Source organism: Neoarius graeffei, chromosome 6 (assembly GCF_027579695.1).
Source record: "Neoarius graeffei isolate fNeoGra1 chromosome 6, fNeoGra1.pri, whole genome shotgun sequence".
Classification (NCBI taxonomy): domain Eukaryota; kingdom Metazoa; phylum Chordata; class Actinopteri; order Siluriformes; family Ariidae; genus Neoarius; species Neoarius graeffei.
This window is the reverse complement of record NC_083574.1, coordinates 53,087,784-53,104,570: the sequence shown is the minus strand read 5'-3', so window position 1 is coordinate 53,104,570 and position 16,787 is coordinate 53,087,784. Positions and strand designations below refer to the sequence as shown.

At 39.7% G+C, this 16,787-nt stretch overlaps 1 protein-coding gene across 1 annotated transcript; it reads right to left on the bottom strand.

The window, feature by feature from the left end:
* Positions 1 to 10,248: 10,248 nt before the first annotated feature.
* On the bottom strand, positions 10,249 to 15,790 carry cbln1 (cerebellin 1 precursor). The gene is made up of 3 exons (XM_060922954.1): positions 15,189 to 15,790; positions 14,564 to 14,683; positions 10,249 to 11,313 (listed from the first exon to the last, which is right to left on the bottom strand). The coding sequence occupies exons 1-3, from the start codon at positions 15,438 to 15,440 to the stop codon at positions 11,116 to 11,118; spliced, it is 570 nt and encodes a 189-aa protein (XP_060778937.1). The 5' UTR covers positions 15,441 to 15,790; the 3' UTR covers positions 10,249 to 11,115.
* Between the last annotated feature and the right edge of the window lie 997 nt (positions 15,791 to 16,787).

The window sequence follows — 16,787 nt, the reverse complement described above, 5'->3', positions numbered from 1 at the left end:
CATTTGTGAGGATATCAATGAATTGTTTTGATAAATTTGGGCACGTTTTTTTCATGAAGGTGTCTATGTAATAAAAAGAAAATCACATGTTGGCTTGAACATATGAAGTTTATCTTCTTTTGTTGAAAAACATCACAGATCTGAGTGACATATTTTCCAGGATTTCACTCTGGTGACGTCATTCCCAGTGTTTTCCCGCTTAATGATGCACGTTGTCAAAATGGTGAACTGGTTCAAAATTAAAATTCATTTGATTAACTAACTCTCTCTCTATTATATATATATATACACACACACTAATGCATCTCAAAAAATTAGAATATTGTGAAAAAGTTCAATATTTTCCATCAGTTATTTAAGAAAGTGAAAATGAAATTTAAGAAAGTGAATATTATAGACTCATTACACGTAAACTAAAATGTTTCAAGCATTCTTCTATTTTAATTTTAATCAGTATGGCATACAGTACAAAAACATAAAAAACCCCATCTCAAAATATTAGAACATTTCATTTCGAGTTTGAGTAAAACAGTATGAACACAGTGTATCTCTCGGTCTAGTTCAGTACACACAACCACAATCATGGGGAAGACTGCTGACTTGACTGTTGTCCAGAAGATGATCACTGATGCCCTCCGCAAGGAGGGTAAGCCACAAAAGGTCATTGCTGAAAAGGGTGGCTGGAAAAGGTGCACAAGCAACAGGGATGGCCGCAGTCTTGAGAGGATTGTCAAGAAAAGTTGATTCAAGAACTTGGGAGAGCTTCACAAGGAATGGACTGAGGCTGGTGTCAGTGTATCAAGACCCATCACGAACAGACATCTTCAAGAAAGGGGATACAACTTTCACATTCCTAATATCAAGCTACTCCTGAGTCAATGTCAGAAATGTCTTATCTGGGCTAAGGAGAGAAAGAAATGGACTGTTGCTCAGTGGTTCAAAGTCCTCTTTTCAGATGAAAGTACATTTTGCATTTCATTTGGAAATCACAGTTCTAGAGTCTGTAGGAAGACTGGAGAGGCACAGAATCCAAGGTGCTTGAAGCCCAATGTGAAGTTTCCACAGTCTGTGATGATTTGGGGTGCCATGTCATCTGCTGGTGTTCCTCCACTGTATTTTATCAAGTCCAAAGTCAACACAGCCATCTACCAGGAGATTTTAGAGCACTTCATGCTTCCATCTGCTGACGAGCTTTTTGGAGATGCTGATTTCCTTTTCCAGCAGGACTTAGCACCTACCCACAGTGCCAAAACTACTACCAAATGGTTTGCTGACCATGATATTACTGTGTTTGACTGGCCAGCCAACTTGCCTGACCTGAGCCCCATAGAGAATCTATGGGGTATTGTCAAGAGGAAGATGAGAAACACCCAACCCAAAAATACAGATACGCTGAAGGCCACTATCAACCTGGGCTTCAGTAACACCTCAGCAGTGCCACAGACTGATCACCTCCATGCCACACTGCACTGATACAGTAATCCATGGTAAAGGAGCCCCAACCAAGTATTGAGTGTAGAAATTAATATACTTTTCAGAAGTTGGACATTTCTGTATTGTAAATCCTTTTTTTGATTGATCTTAGGGAATATTCTAATAATTTGAGATACCGGATTTCTGATTTTCATGAGCTATAAGCCATAATCATCAAAATTAAAACAAAAAAGGCTTTAAATATTTCACTTTACATGTAATGAATATAGAATATATGAAAGTTTACCTTTTTGAATTAAATTATGAAAAAAAGGAACTTTTTCATGGTATTCTAATTTTTTGAGATGCACTAGTATATATACACAGTACTCAGCGTAAATGAGTACACCCCTTTTGAAAAGTAATATTTTAAACAATATCTCAATGAACACAAACAATTTCCAAAATGTTGAAAAGGCAAAGTTTAATATAACATCTGTTTAACTTATAACATGAAAGTAAGGTTAATAATATAAACTTAGGTTACACATTTTTCAGTTTTACTCAAATTAGGGTGGTGCAAAAATGAGTACACCCCACAACAAAAACTACTACATCTAGTACTTTGTATGGCCTCCATGATTTTTAATGACAGCACCAAGTCTTCTAGGCATGGAGTGAACAAGTTGGCGACATTTTGCAACATCAATCTTTTTCCATTCTTCAACAATGACCTCTTTTAGTGACTGGATGCTGGATGGAAAGTGATGCTCAACTTGTCTCTTCAGAATTCCCCAAAGAAAATAATTTCTTTACACCACAAAGGTGAAGGCTACAAGAAGATCAGCAAAGCTTTACTTATCAGTCAGAATACTGTAGCAAAAGTGGTACAAATATTTACTGTAAGAAAGATGGAACTGCAACCATCTCACAGAGACGTCCAGGTCGTCCACGGAAGTTAACACCTCGACAGGAGCGTCTTCTGATGAGAAGGGCTGAAGAAAATCGGCATGCAAGTTCACTGCAGTTATCTAAAGAAGTAGAAAGCCAAACTGGGGTGACTATTTCCCGTGACACAATACGGCGTACACTGCAGAGGAATGGCATGCATGGATGCCGTCCATGAAAGGAGCCTCTCTTAAAGCCCAGGCACAAAAAAGCCTGCCTAGAGTTTGCCAGTGCCCATACTGACAAAGATGAAGACTACTGGGACTCTATACTCTGGAGTGATGAGACCAAGATAAATGTTTTTGGAACTGATGACTTCAAAACTGTATGGCGTCACAAAGGTGAGGAATATAAAGAAAAATGCATGGTGCCTACAGCGAAACATGGTGGTGGCAGTGTCCTTATGTGGGGCTGCATGAGTGCTGCTGGTGCCGGGGAGCTGCATTTCATTGATGGCATCATGAATTCACAGATGTATTGCTCTATACTGAAAGAGAAGATGCTACCATCACTCCGTGCCCTTGGTTGTCGTGCACTTTTCCAACATGACAGTGATCCTAAACACACATCTAAGGCCACTGTTGGATTTCTGAAGAAGAACAGGGTGAAAGTGATTCAGTGGCCAAGTATGTCTCCTGATCTGAACCCAATCGAACACCGACAGTGGTGCTTGAAATTTTGTGAACCCTTTAGAATTTTCTATATTTCTGTATAAATATGACCTAAAACATCATCAGATTTTCACACAAGTCCTAAACGTAGACAAAGAGAACCCAGTTAAACAAATGAGACAAAAATATTATACTTGGTCATTTATTTATTGAGGAAAATTATCCAATATTACATATCTGTGAGTGGCAAAAAATATGTGAACCTTTGCTTTCAGTATCTGGTGTGACCCCCTTGTGCAGCAATAACTGCAACTAAACATTTCCGGTAACTGTTGATCAGTCCTGCACAACGGCTTGGAGGAATTTTAGCCCATTCCTCCATACAGAACAGCTTCAACTCTGGGATGTTGATGGGTTTTCTCACATGAACTGTTCGCTTCAGGTCCTTCCACAACATTTCGATTAGATTAAGGTCAGGACTTTGACTTGGCCATTCCAAAACATTAACTTTATTATTTTCTAACCATTCTTTGGTAGAATGACTTGTGTGGTTAGGGTCATTGTCTTGCTGCATGACCCAACTTATTTTGAGATTCAGTTCATGGACAAATGTCCTGACATTTTCCTTTAGAATTTGCTGGTATAATTCAGAATTCATTGTTCCATCAATGATGGCAAGCCATCCTGGCCCAGATGCAGCAAAACAGGCCCAAACCATGATACTACCACCACCATGTTTCACAGATGGGACAAGGTTCTTATGCTGGAATGCAGTGTTTTCCTTTCTCCAAACATAATGCTTCTCATTTAAACCAAAAAGTTCTATTTTGGTCTCATCCGTCCACAAAACATTTTTTCCAATAGCCTTCTGGCTTGTCCATGTGATCTTAGCAAACTGCAGACAAGCAGCAATGTTCTTTTTGGAGAGCAGTGGCTTTCTCCTTGCAACCCTGCCATGCACACCATTGTTGTTCAGTGTTCTCCTGATGGTGGACTCATGAACATTAACATTAGCCAATGTGAGAGAGGCCTTCAGTTGCTTAGAAGTTACCCTGGGGTCCTTTGTGACCTCGCCGACTATTGCACGCCTTCCTTTTGGAGTGATCTTTGTTGGTCGACCACTCCTGGGGAGGGTAACAATGGTCTTGAATTTCCTCTATTTGCACACAATCTGTCTGACTATGGATTGGTGGACTCCAAACTCTTTAGAGATGGTTTTGTAACCTTTTCCAGCCTGATGGGCATCAACAATGCTTTTTCTGAGGTCCTCAGAAATCTCCTTTGTTTGTGCCATGATACATTTCCACAAACATGTGTTGTGATGATTAGACTTTGATAGATCCTTGTTCTTTAAATTAAACAGGGTGCCCACTCACACCCGATTGTCATCCCATTGATTGAAAACACCTGACTCTAATTTCACCTTCACATTAACTGCTGATCATAGAGGTTCACATACTTTTTCCACTCACAGATATGTAATATTGGATCATTTTCCTCAATAAATAAATGACCAATTACAATATTTTTGTCTCATTTGTTTAACTGGGTTCTCTTTATCTACTTTTAGGACTTGTGTGAAAATCTGATGATGTTTTATGTCATATTTATGTAGAAATATAGAAAATTCTAAAGGGTTCATAAACTTTCAAGCACCACTGTATGGGGAATTCTGAAGAGACAAGTTGAGCATCACTCTCCATCCAACATCCAGTCACTAAAAGAGGCCATTGTTGAAGAATGGAAAAAGATCGATGTTGCAAAATGTCGCCAACTTGTTCATTCCATGCCTAGAAGACTTGGTGCTGTCATTAAAAATCATGGAGGCCATACAAAGTACTAAATGTAGTAGTTTTTGTTGTGGGGTGTACTCATTTTTGCACCACCCTAATTTGAGTAAAACTGAAAAATGTGTAATCTAAGTTTTTATATTATTTACTTTCACGTTATAAGTTAAACAGATGTTATATTAAACTTTGTCTTTTCAACATTTTGGAAATTGTTTTTGTTCATTGAGATATTGTTTAAAATGTTACTTTTCAAAGGGGGTGTACTCATTTACGCTGAGCACTGTATATCTCATCTCATCTCATCTCATTATCTCTAGCCGCTTTATCCTGTTCTACAGGGTCGCAGGCAAGCTGGAGCCTATCCCAGCTGACTACGGGCAAAAGGCGGGGTACACCCTGGACAAGTCGCCAGGTCATCACAGGGCTGACACATAGACACAGACAACCATTCACACTCACATTCACACCTACGGTCAATTTAGAGTCACCAGTTAACCTAACCTGCATGTCTTTGGACTGTGGGGGAAACTGGAGTGCCCGGAGGAAACCCATGCGGACCTTATCCTCAAAGAGACCCATCCCCATTTCCATCAGAATATAAATATTTCATCAGAAGATAAACGTGATTGTAGTATGTTTCTGATGTGGGTGGAATATTGAAGTGTGGCAGGCAGGGACTGATGTTGACATAGACTTTATTTTTAATGTTCGTGCTTGCTTTTCAGCTTTACTCTCATTCGTTCGCACGCGCGCGCGCACACACACACACACACACACACACGTGCTCTGGTCGGAAGGATCCTCTCTCTTCGCGCTCTCCTTTTCTACCTTCCATCCTCACTGCAAAATGCACACACAACATTAATCAACAACAGGTGTACTGACTTTGCTACTCACCTTCCCTGGCCCCGCCCTCCATTCGCAAACCAACACTTGGCCATGCCCCCGCTGCCACAGTGATCATTCAGAATAACTTTTTATTGATTTAGTTTTTTTTTTCTAATGGAACAAGTGGACCAAAACCATGGCAGGAAAATGCCTCAAACAGCATAAGAGGGCCACCATTTTTCCCCATTTCATTTGTCACCTCTCTGTATATGTTATACCTGTATACATTCTCATAAGTTTACAGTGCAGAATATTCTACAGCCATATTCTGCTGAAAACTGCTTCAGCCACATCTGCGATCTTCTCAAAGCTGACAGAGCACCAAAGAAGTCACTCCACTCTACATTGAGATTCAGTTTTCACACTCTAGATTTTGACAGAGGAAGTAGCTACTTTTTGTCCACTGTTTGACAAATATGGTTTTGAACACCTCTCTCTGGAGTACTATTTTGGCATAGTGTTTAATGTAGAAGTATGAGACTTCGGATGCAGCTGAAAGGATGTGACTGCATCAGGAATCACAGACTTCAGATCACTCTTGCAGCAGAATAATTCAATCCAGCGGGTGGGTAATTGAATTCCAGACGTGCTATAATTACTTCGCGCTCGCTCCGTTGCAGGTAGAGCAAACATCCTTAATATAGTTCCGCATACTGCAATTAAAATTCAATATGCAGTGTCATGCCACTTTCTAATTGCCACACACTTTTGCTGGTAACCTTCTTTTAATGAAGTATTTAAAGAATTGCTTCTGTTACACTAGGCTGTAATTGCTCACTGTTTGTGTGCTTGGTGAAGAAGCTAGGTGGTCAGCCACACCATCCCTTTTTCTCATATAAGGCCACTACAAACTCTTTAAGAAAAGAAAAATATGAATACATTTCTTGGTGCACAGACTTTAATCTACTACTACTTGTTTTCTAGATGTGTGCCAAATCAAATATGGCTGAGACACTATCAACATGTATAATGCATAACCAGGAAAAGAACTATAAAAGAAATAGTCTTTATAGATGTAGTTAATGTTAACTACACATTTACATCTGCTCACTCTCTCTCTCTCTGTCTCTCTCTTCTACTCTACTCTATCAATCCTAAATCAGATCCTGCCTCCAGGAGTGATGCCATATGGCTGTTTTTACACCATTACTTTAGGGGCCCCTCGCTCACCTCCACTGCACCAGAAGCTTGCCAAGGTCGCTGGCTGAGCTGAAGAGACTGATTTCATGTCAGATTGCAGTCAACAGTCTGGGCTCAGGCCCAAAATACACACCTGGTACATGCCAAAATGCACACTATTCACCATGTATCTCCTGTGACCTTAAGGTTACACCACTTAATAACTTGCTCGAACATGATAGGCCTGTGTACAAATGTAAATCATTTATTTAACTGAATTTTAAAACCTATCACACTGAAAACCACTGCCAGAATTTCAACCTACAGTACCAGTCAAAAGTTTGGACACACCTACTAATTCATAGGGTTTTCTGTATTTTGACTATTTTCTACATTGTAGAACAATACTGAAGACATCAAAACTATGAAATAACATATGGAACATATGTAGAATTACACCACCCTGCCAAAAAATAAGTCACACACTAATATTTGGTTGGACCGCCATTAGCTTTGTTTACAGCAAGCATTTGCTGCGTCATTGTTTCAATAAACGTACGTTACAACAAATAAATGTTGACTTATGTCACAACATTTATTTCAGTTTAGAGTTGTATTAATTTTTTCACTGAGATCTTGTGTTGACGATGGGTGAGTCGAATCACTATGTAAAGTCTTCTCCAACACATCCCAAAGACTTTCAAAATGGGGTTAAGGTCAGGACTCTGTGGTGGCCAATTCATGTGTGAAAATGATTCCTCATGCTTCCTGAACCTCTCTTTCACAATCTGAGCCCTAATTTTATGTCCATGCCATCAGGGAAGAAAAAATCCATTGATGTGATAAACTGGTCATTCAGTACATTCACGTCATCAGCTGACTTCATTTTATTGCCCCATAACATTGCTGAGCTTCAAACTGACCAACTGAAGCAACCCCAGATCATAACACTGCCTCTAGAGGCTTGTACAGTGGCCACTATGCATGATGGATGCATCGCTTCATGTGCTTCCCTTCTTACCCTGACACATCCATCACTCAGGAATAAGGTAAATCTGGACTCCTCAAAGCACATGACCTTTTTCCATTGCTCCAGAGTCCAATCTTTATGCTCCCTAGCAGATTGAAGCCTTTTCTCCTGATCAATCTCACTAATAAGTGGTTTTCTTATGGCCACACGGCTGTTTAATCCCAATCCTGTGAGTTCTCATCACACTGTGAGTGCAGAAATGCTCTTAATTTCACTATTAAACATAGCTGAGAGTTTTACTGTCAATTTTTTTTTAACAATTTGACTTCAGCAAGCATTTAAGTGATCTCTGATCATGGTCAATCAGGCTCTTTTTCCAACCACCTTTTTTCCACAAAGTTGACGGTTCACCACTGTCTTTCCAGGTTTCAATAATGCATTGGATAGTTCTTAACCCAATTCCAGTCATTTCAGCAATCTCCTTATTTATTTTCTTTGCTTGATGCAGGCCAATAATTTGACCCTTCTGAAACACAATAACAACATGAGCATGGGATACGTCTTCCGACATGTTTGTTTCAGAAATGAGAAGCGACTCACTGCATCAGATAAAAGAATTGTTGCCAGCTGAAACACATGAATCACTGCAGTAATTATCCAATCAAATGCTCTTATTTATTTTGCTTATTTAAATCCAAATGGTGACCTTTCTTTGGCCACGCAGTGTAAACGGAAAAGTGTTTAAAAAATGTTTCAGATTTTAGATTCTTCAAAGTAGCCAGCATTTACCTTAATGATGCTTTGTGCACTATTGGCATTATCTTAACCAGCTTCATGAGGTAGTCACCTGGAATGCTTTTCAATTAACTGCTCTGCCTCGTTAAAAGTTAATTAGTGCAATTTCTTGCCTTCTTAATGTATTTGAGATCAAACAGTAAATAGTAAATAATAACAGTACAGTAAATAGCCCTATTCCACAACTGTAATAATCCATATTACCGGTATGTCAAGAACCGCTCAACTAAGTAAAGAGAAACGACATCCATCATTACTTTAAGATATGAAGTGTCTTTTAATTAATAAAAATAAAAACAATCCATTGACTTAGAAGATGTGTTGAAACTTTTCACTGGTACTGTACATCAAGATTTTCTTTGGTTCATTCAACAAAAGGCCCAATTGCATTATTTGCCCTTAGCAGTTAAACAAAATCCTAAAATATGTAAGAAATGTAGTTCAATGTGATAGGGAGGCAGTACTACAGTGTATCTGGAGCATATCAGACTCATACCGAGCCATTATCTGCCCTAGTGCTCCATCAGCTCTGTCAGAGAGCTGAAAAAAAAAAAAACCTGAAAGCCCGTTTTTTTTCTGTTGCTGTCTCTCTCTGTTTTCATGCCTTCTTGGCCCGTCGACTCTTGATCTGATTTGTTCCTCAGATGGATGGCTGGGTCCAAATGAGGGCTTCTCAAGGGCCTCTCAGTCAGGACACGCCACCCAGACCCAGGCCAATATAGACAGCACAGATCTAAAACCCTCCTTCTTCCCCTGTATGACACTAACACGCTGCATCACTGCATGGATTTGTGTATGTCCAGCAAAGCAATGACAGCCTGGGTTATGGTAAATATCCAATATATCAGCACTTTTCAGACCAGATGTGGCTTTTCAGCCATTGCAGGGATATGTTATGAATGATAGCGCACCTTTGGGTCATCGTGGAACCTCTGTGCTACTCTGTATTCCATGGTCTTTCTTTCCATGTCACTTACAGTAACTTCTGACTAAAGTGCATTGCCAGTGTTCTCCAGGGCACAGTGTTCTTTAGCTGCATGACTGACCAAACAGAGATGATCTTTAGAAAATAAGATAGAGAGACCAGTGATCAGTGAGCTCAATGGCTAAACTGTCCCAATAATTCAAACCAAGTGATTCAGAAATAGGATGAATTTGAGCATTCTCACCAGAATTTATTTTCAAAATTAATCTGCCTCGAGGCTTGAAATACTGAAACTGATAACAAAAAATAGGGGTAGTGGAAGACAACAGAAAGAAAGAGTAGAAGAAAAGAAAATAGGCAGATTAACACAAGTTAATTTTTTTTTTTTTTTTTTTGGGGGGGGGCAGTTATTTTGCAAGCACAAATTTCCCCCTAGGAGCTCATTAATGTATTGAGCGCAGCAGAAAGAAAGAGAGAGAGAGACTAACCAGAGAAACTTGTATCAATGGGAATAGAGAAAGCCACCCCTAACAGAGAGCAACAGCGTGTCACTGTCTCATTTGACTGCACTCGTGCGTGCACACACCTTAGTGTGAGTAAAGAGTTCATCAAGTGTGTAGAGAAACAACTGAATCACATTTTGAGACTGAGAATCAGATTAGGAAAAATAAAAATGACCATTTAAGTTTTATTGGATCAAAGCAAATAAAAAACAATAATTAAATCAACTGATTGATGAATAAAAGGAAGGGTTTCTTAATATTCACACATATCTTACAGTCAATAATAATAAAATTACTTTATAATACTTCTGATATAGCTTAAGTGTAGCCACATTTCTGAAACGAAAACAAGAAGCATTGGTAGCCTGGCTGCAGCATTATGACACACACACACACACACACACGCACACACACACACAAAACCACTATTATTAACACTGAAATACAGAAATACAGATTAATCAGATTCAGATAGTCAGAGTATATTATATAGAAATTTGAAGGATTTTATATTTCTGTATATATCCCGTATACAGTAAAGAGTCTCTTTGAGGAGTTCGGATACTCTCCAGGCATAACAGACTGAAATGTGTTCTCCTGTTTTGAGGAAAATAGCAGAGCCAAAGGGAGCGAAAGTGCCCATTAAGACTGAAGGGAACAGCATTAGCAGTTTATGTTTGAACAACTGAGATTTGAGATATTGTATGGAGAAACACTTACAAATTTATGCAGGTGAGAATCAGTTTAAGAAATTGCCATTGTGAGTTAATGGGGCCGGACGATTTTGTGCACTGAGTTTTATGACCGACATTTCTTAAATGTCTGATGATAGACATTCCTTATAGCAGATGAAAAATTAAATAAGGAGATATATGAGGTGAAACGCAATAGCCTTCATAGGTTTATTGTTTATTGTTATTTATTCTGATCATAATAATAAAATAAAAAGTTTTGGCTGTCCAGAGCTGTAGGCAAGCAGCGGAGCGAGCATGTCAAAGAGCTAGCCACACTAATTCTCTTTTAAATTGCCTTCTTTTATATATCAATCACACATACACACACTTTCTCCCCCTCATCATCTCTCACTCTCTCGCCACAGTCCCACAAGCTGGTGAGCTGAAGTGCATTAGTCCCTACATAGCGAGCCCCTCATCTACAGAGGAAAGACCAGGAAACCAGAGAAGGTGGAGTACTTCCAGCCACCCATCAGGTTGCCCCGCTCCAGCTTGAGGTAGGCCCGATCGCCTTTCTCCATTTGGATCAGAACACCATTACTGGCAGCCTCGCGCGTCACGTCCTGGTCTCCAGCAAAGGCTGAGATCACAGGCCACCCATTGTGCATGAGGCTCACCTGCAACAAGGACACAGGTTATAGGCAAGGTACTTACAAATTTCCTTTTTTCTTCTAATTCACAGTTTCTGAAAAAAAAAACCCACATAATAAAGCTTTCTTCCTCTCTCTATATAAACTAGCATAAAGTACAGCTGTAAAACCACACATCATTTCAACTTGATGCGATGTGTTATTGCGGTGTTCTCGGCCAAACGTAGAATTACGAGAAGGACTGGCGTTTTTTCACCTCTCTGTTCAGTAACTGTCATTCATGCACTTTTTAAAAGCCTGTGAATATCTCAGCATTAGAAGTTATAATTCAGTGAGTGAGATTTTAAGCTTATTGATGCTTTTATGGGCCATAGATAGAGAACTAAAGGGTTTGTGTGTAACTGTGCTCAGTAGTGGAGTACAACAGCACGATACTTGCTCAGTGACTACAGTTATGTATGTATAAAAAATATCTAATGTCAAATTTCTTTTACCACAATCGTACAGTAGATATATTCATCGATAATAGTCATGGCATAGATAGAGGAAATCATATGTCAATAGCAGAGTTGAAAGTCGTGTATGAAACTGTCACTGTAATCCCTTCTTGCAAAAAGACATGCAGTCTATTGTTCCCATCAGCAGCAATTGCATGGCAGAGCAAATGGAGAAGTGGTTGGAGCATGATGTCGGGCCCATTCAAGTCACTTTATTAATGCTAAAGCACCCAATTAGGAGAGTGTATATGGACAGAAGTCTACTGATTGGGTCATTGCCCTTAGAATAATTCAGCATTTAACAGAACAGACAGCTTCTGACACACTTGGTCTAAGTAATAGCAGCATGGTGACAGGGGCCTACACCATCAATTCAATGACATTCAGTGCTTTTCTTCATCTTTCTCAGACTGCCATAATACCTGACACTGGGTGCAAGAAATAACATGTTGTTTTACAGTGTACCTCCTTTCAGAGGGTTTGAGATTTCTTTATATGGCCATTTAAAGATTTAAAGTTTAAGGAGTATTTCTGAATTAAAACATTTAATCAGCACAAAAGTATGTTCCTAATGATTCAAGATTTTTCAACCTAATTCTCTGGAAGATCTCCATCTATGATCTATGATAAATTTAAAAAAAAATCTGGTACTCTAAATAAAATATCAACAATATTTATATTTTAACCAGGTATGTTTGCAGTCAAGATGGCCTTGTACAAGCTTCTTCAGTTGAATACTGTGCGTGATGAAGAAATAACCTTTTTAGAACAGCAGGATGCCATTAGAGAAGCATTCTCTTAACCCGAGTCGAACAGATGATGTCAATACCACTTTGCATTTAAAAAAATTTAAATAATGTATTATGAGATTTGCATTTTTTCCACCATTTTCTTTCAGAATAAACCAGACAGCTTACATTTTGAAATGTAAAGATCTTTCGGCCCATTTGTTATATGTTTATTGCAAGACTGTTACTTTTGAATTTGGAGCACTAAATGTAAAACAACACAGAAATTATTAACAACATTAGAGATTTTAGCTGGCTAGCTCATTATTCAATCTGGTCTTTGATATGGTTTCACACACTTCCAAATAGAGTCCTTTAACTGCCATTTAGAAGGCAAAAGGTATAGTAGTGTTCAAAGGGACTGCAGGATCTGATATAACACACTTTAAAGAGTATATAAAATACATGCAAATTTTTTTATTGGCTTTTCTGGGACAGTGAGCACATCTCAGGTGAAATTAAATGCTGTAAAAAGACGATCATACACGAGTTTAAAAAGCTTGCTAAAAAAATGTTTATTTATAAGCAATCCATGCAAATCAGATTTGTACATTGTAGATATGTTCTAGTCCTCTGTGCAAACATGACAGGAGAGCTTTTAACCACTGACTAACTTAAAGCTTAGTGGTCACTTTGGTTATTACATTTCAGTTCACCCATATTAATAAATAAAGCTCATTATTTGGATGGATAGGCATCCAAATACACTTCCCTGAAAAAAAATGTACTAAGCTAGCTGTACCATTGCTGGTCACTGGAGTGATACGGTAAAGCAAACACACTTTGTGTGTTTAATGTCTATCTTTCACCTAGAAATGTGGATATAGTGTACATAAAAAAAAGGATTGAAGGTACATAATTGGACCATAATTATATTTCAGAGTCATGCTTAAAAAAACAGACAGACACTTTCATTTCCAGGTGAAAGTTACATTTTTAGGAAAGGTAGAGAAGATAAGGGTATCACCCCAGCAGCAAGGAAATGTACAGTCTAATATCCTCTTTTTTCCAATTGTATTTGATTAATACATGGATTTATGCTTATGCATAATTCAACTGTTCAACCAAGGATAAATAAATGTAAATCCAATATATATATATATATATATATCATCATGAGTACTGTGTTTTACACTTGTTATTCAGCCTTGGATTTTTCACACTTTTAATAATTAGTGGAATAAAACAGAATAAAAATACAAAGACCAAGCATCTGACAACCTCCAAACAGGTGCAGTATGAATAAACACATTTAAACAATTAGAAAATTATTGTTAAGGTTTAGAGTAGGCGTGAAAAAAAACTTTTCTTTCTTCTTCTTCATGCTTTTATTTAAGCACCTAATTATTTCTGTTGCACACTGTGTGAGACGGATTGGGTGAAACTGTAAATAATTTGCTTGCTTTTATTTATCGCATCACAAAAGGTGCATTTGCTTGTGCGCGGGTCCCCCCCCCCGAGCTAATTCCACTATTAGTCTATTCAGATCTTAATAATGCAAAGTGATTGCAAAATATCACTTTTAAATAACAGCGCAATAAGTCTGATTAATTTAAAATGACAGGGTGGATTAAATATTTCTTGAAATGTTTTAATGAGATACATATATAAGTACTGTATACGTGTGTGAAAGTTATTTATTGTCACTATACACTGATCTGGACAAATCCCAAATGACTCCACATGGGATGTGATGTACTGTAGAGATACTTCACATGGTGCAGAAGTCATTAGTTCATGCGCGCAATGGTCCGCTTATGTTCAGGATTAAATTGAATAATAAGACTGTTAGTGCAGAAACAGTCACTCAGATGATTATAATGAACACTGGTCCTTTTTTTTTTTTTTACTTTTACATGAGTTTGCATTAGGCTAAAATTGTATCAGCATCTCCTTCACGATCAATCAGAACCACACACACACACACACACACGCACCCAGTCGCGCGCGCGCGCGCACACGCGACAGATGCGCACAGACAAAAGCACTGACCTGGATAGTCTGACGATTATAAACCTTCACGACATGGAAATTAAAACTGTAAATCCCTTTTCGTGGGGCGAAGAAATTACTTCTTTCTTCGTCGAAACTTCTGCCGACGTTCACGAGAACCTGCAAAAGAATACACAGCGCAGAGAATAAAGAGTCTCCCGACAATCCTGCAATTCATTTAAAAAAAAAAAACATGCACTACAGATGCATAACAGAACTGACATTTGCAATAAAAGTTTGGTTTTCAAATACAACTAAATGTGAACGTAAGGAGCGAAACTTGTGCTTGGGCCTTGGGTACGGGTTTCGTGTCGGTGCGAGAACATGTGATGGAAATGTCCCAAATGAAATCCGAACAGAATTTTCATCTCCATGAAACTGAATCAAACGGCACGCGCTTTCGAGCCATATTTTCAAATCCATACTCGGTACTTTGAAGAGTGTTTAAAAATCGGATTTTATTATCAGTGAGGAAAAATCGCCCTACACCAGGGTGACACCTGACAGCAGGTCCTTCAAAGGAACATCGCAGCAGGTTCTCAGCAGCACCATGCAATAACAGGAAGCAATATTTCAACGCCAACGCTCAGTCCCTGTTTGCAATTCACATTTAATAAAAAGTTACCTGATCAAAGTAGATGACCATCGTCCGATTACTCATCTCTGACGGCTCGTGGTTAGTGTTCCTGACAGCAGAGAACGCCACTTTGGCGCTTCCGGAGCGCACGGAAATCCCGAGCGCTGTGCCGGTGGGGTCAGAAGTTGGGTTCGAGTCGCACACGACCAGACATTTTCCCTCCAACACGATGGGCTCTGTCTCGTTCTGTGCGCTCGCGAGGCAACCCAACGCCAGCGCGCACAGCACAAACACCAGCATGACTGGAACTTCAGCCTGCAGTCTCAGCCTCTCCTACTTCTCCGACAGCACGGTCGCAGCCCTCTCCAGCCTTTTCCCCAGCACTGAAAATGAAGCGCTCTCCAGGTGTGGATGTCCAAATCAACTTGGTTATGTTACTGATATTATTATTATTATTATTATTATTATTATTTAAAAAAAAATAGTATTTCTCCGAAACCTGCGTGGGATTTGTGACTTTTCTGTTTCTAGATCCTCTTCTCTTTCGTAATTTTCCCGTGAACTCGTCTCGAGTCGGTGGTGATCGCAGTGAGGCCCTCGTCTAGTCGGCGCACGGCTGAGCACATAGCGCGGGGCTCCGTCTGCTCGCGCGCTCAATTATTGACGCGTGAGATATTGGAAGTGATACAGAAAGGCTGGTGAGCGCGCGCCCCTCGCACCTCGCACCCGCCCCTCAGCGGCGGCTCCGCACCGGCCCGCGAGAGCGTCTCTGGGCTGCCAATCGCGGCACGTGGACCGCCCCTACAGCGCGTGACGTGCGGCAAAGCACCGCCCCTTCTGTAGAAGAATCGTACAGGTGGGTTTGCGGGTACTTGAGATCCTGGAGACAGGAAGGAGTCTTTGCTCAGTTCCTTTAAAAAATAGGGGCGAACAAGAGGTCATTTGTCTTTGTGTGCTGCGTTCTAATGGATTATAGAGGTAACTGATCTTTATCAATGACTCCAAGAACTTTTTTTTTTTCCTTGATCAAATCTATAATCCAGTCGGTTATAGGTTCGTGCTCCGACACGCATGCAAGAGACACAAATATTAGACTCCGACTCACAGACATGGCGGTATTGCAGTCCTCATGGACACCTGTATCACCAAACAGCATGCTGTTTACAGAATCAGAGCTGGCGTATTGCTATAGGGCTGTCTACATTGTTTTGCCTGCAGTTTTGTACAAGATGACGGAATCGCTCTGGCGTTTCAGTCCGTACCTTAAACGCGTTTTCGCCTGCGGAAGGCCCGTGCGCGCGCCTCACGAGCTGACAACGTGCGTTCTGCGCCAGCGCACTTCCTACATGACATTTAATAAATGAGATCACTGAGCGGGTTTCGGGGGGAAGAAGACCTGGCAAGTTAAACAGAACAATGGACTGTCTTGACATTTGAAAGAAACAGCGGCTCAACAACAAAGCATGTAGGAGAATACATAAGCTGAGGAGTTAATTAAAGACAGTGGAAGGCATCTTATTGAGAGGCAAAGCAAAGAGTGCCTTGCCCACTACATCAGTCAGAACTGACCACTCTGGGGGCTTTTAATACTTCAAAGATTTTAGAACCTCGAGTAAACAGTGCATGGGCAGCACAGTGGCATAGTGG

What these genes read in the sequence shown, in the direction of transcription:
- cbln1 (XM_060922954.1), bottom strand. Translation starts at nt 15,440, where the DNA reads ATGCTGGTGTTTGTGCTGTGCGCGCTGGCGTTGGGTTGCCTCGCGAGC. An exon ending in TGGTCATCTACTTTGATCAG is followed by an intron (nt 14,684 to 15,188) that starts GTAACTTTTTAT and finishes ATTCTTTTGCAG; the next exon opens with GTTCTCGTGAACGTCGGCAG. An exon ending in ATAATCGTCAGACTATCCAG is followed by an intron (nt 11,314 to 14,563) that starts GTCAGTGCTTTT and finishes TCCTTGTTGCAG; the next exon opens with GTGAGCCTCATGCACAATGG.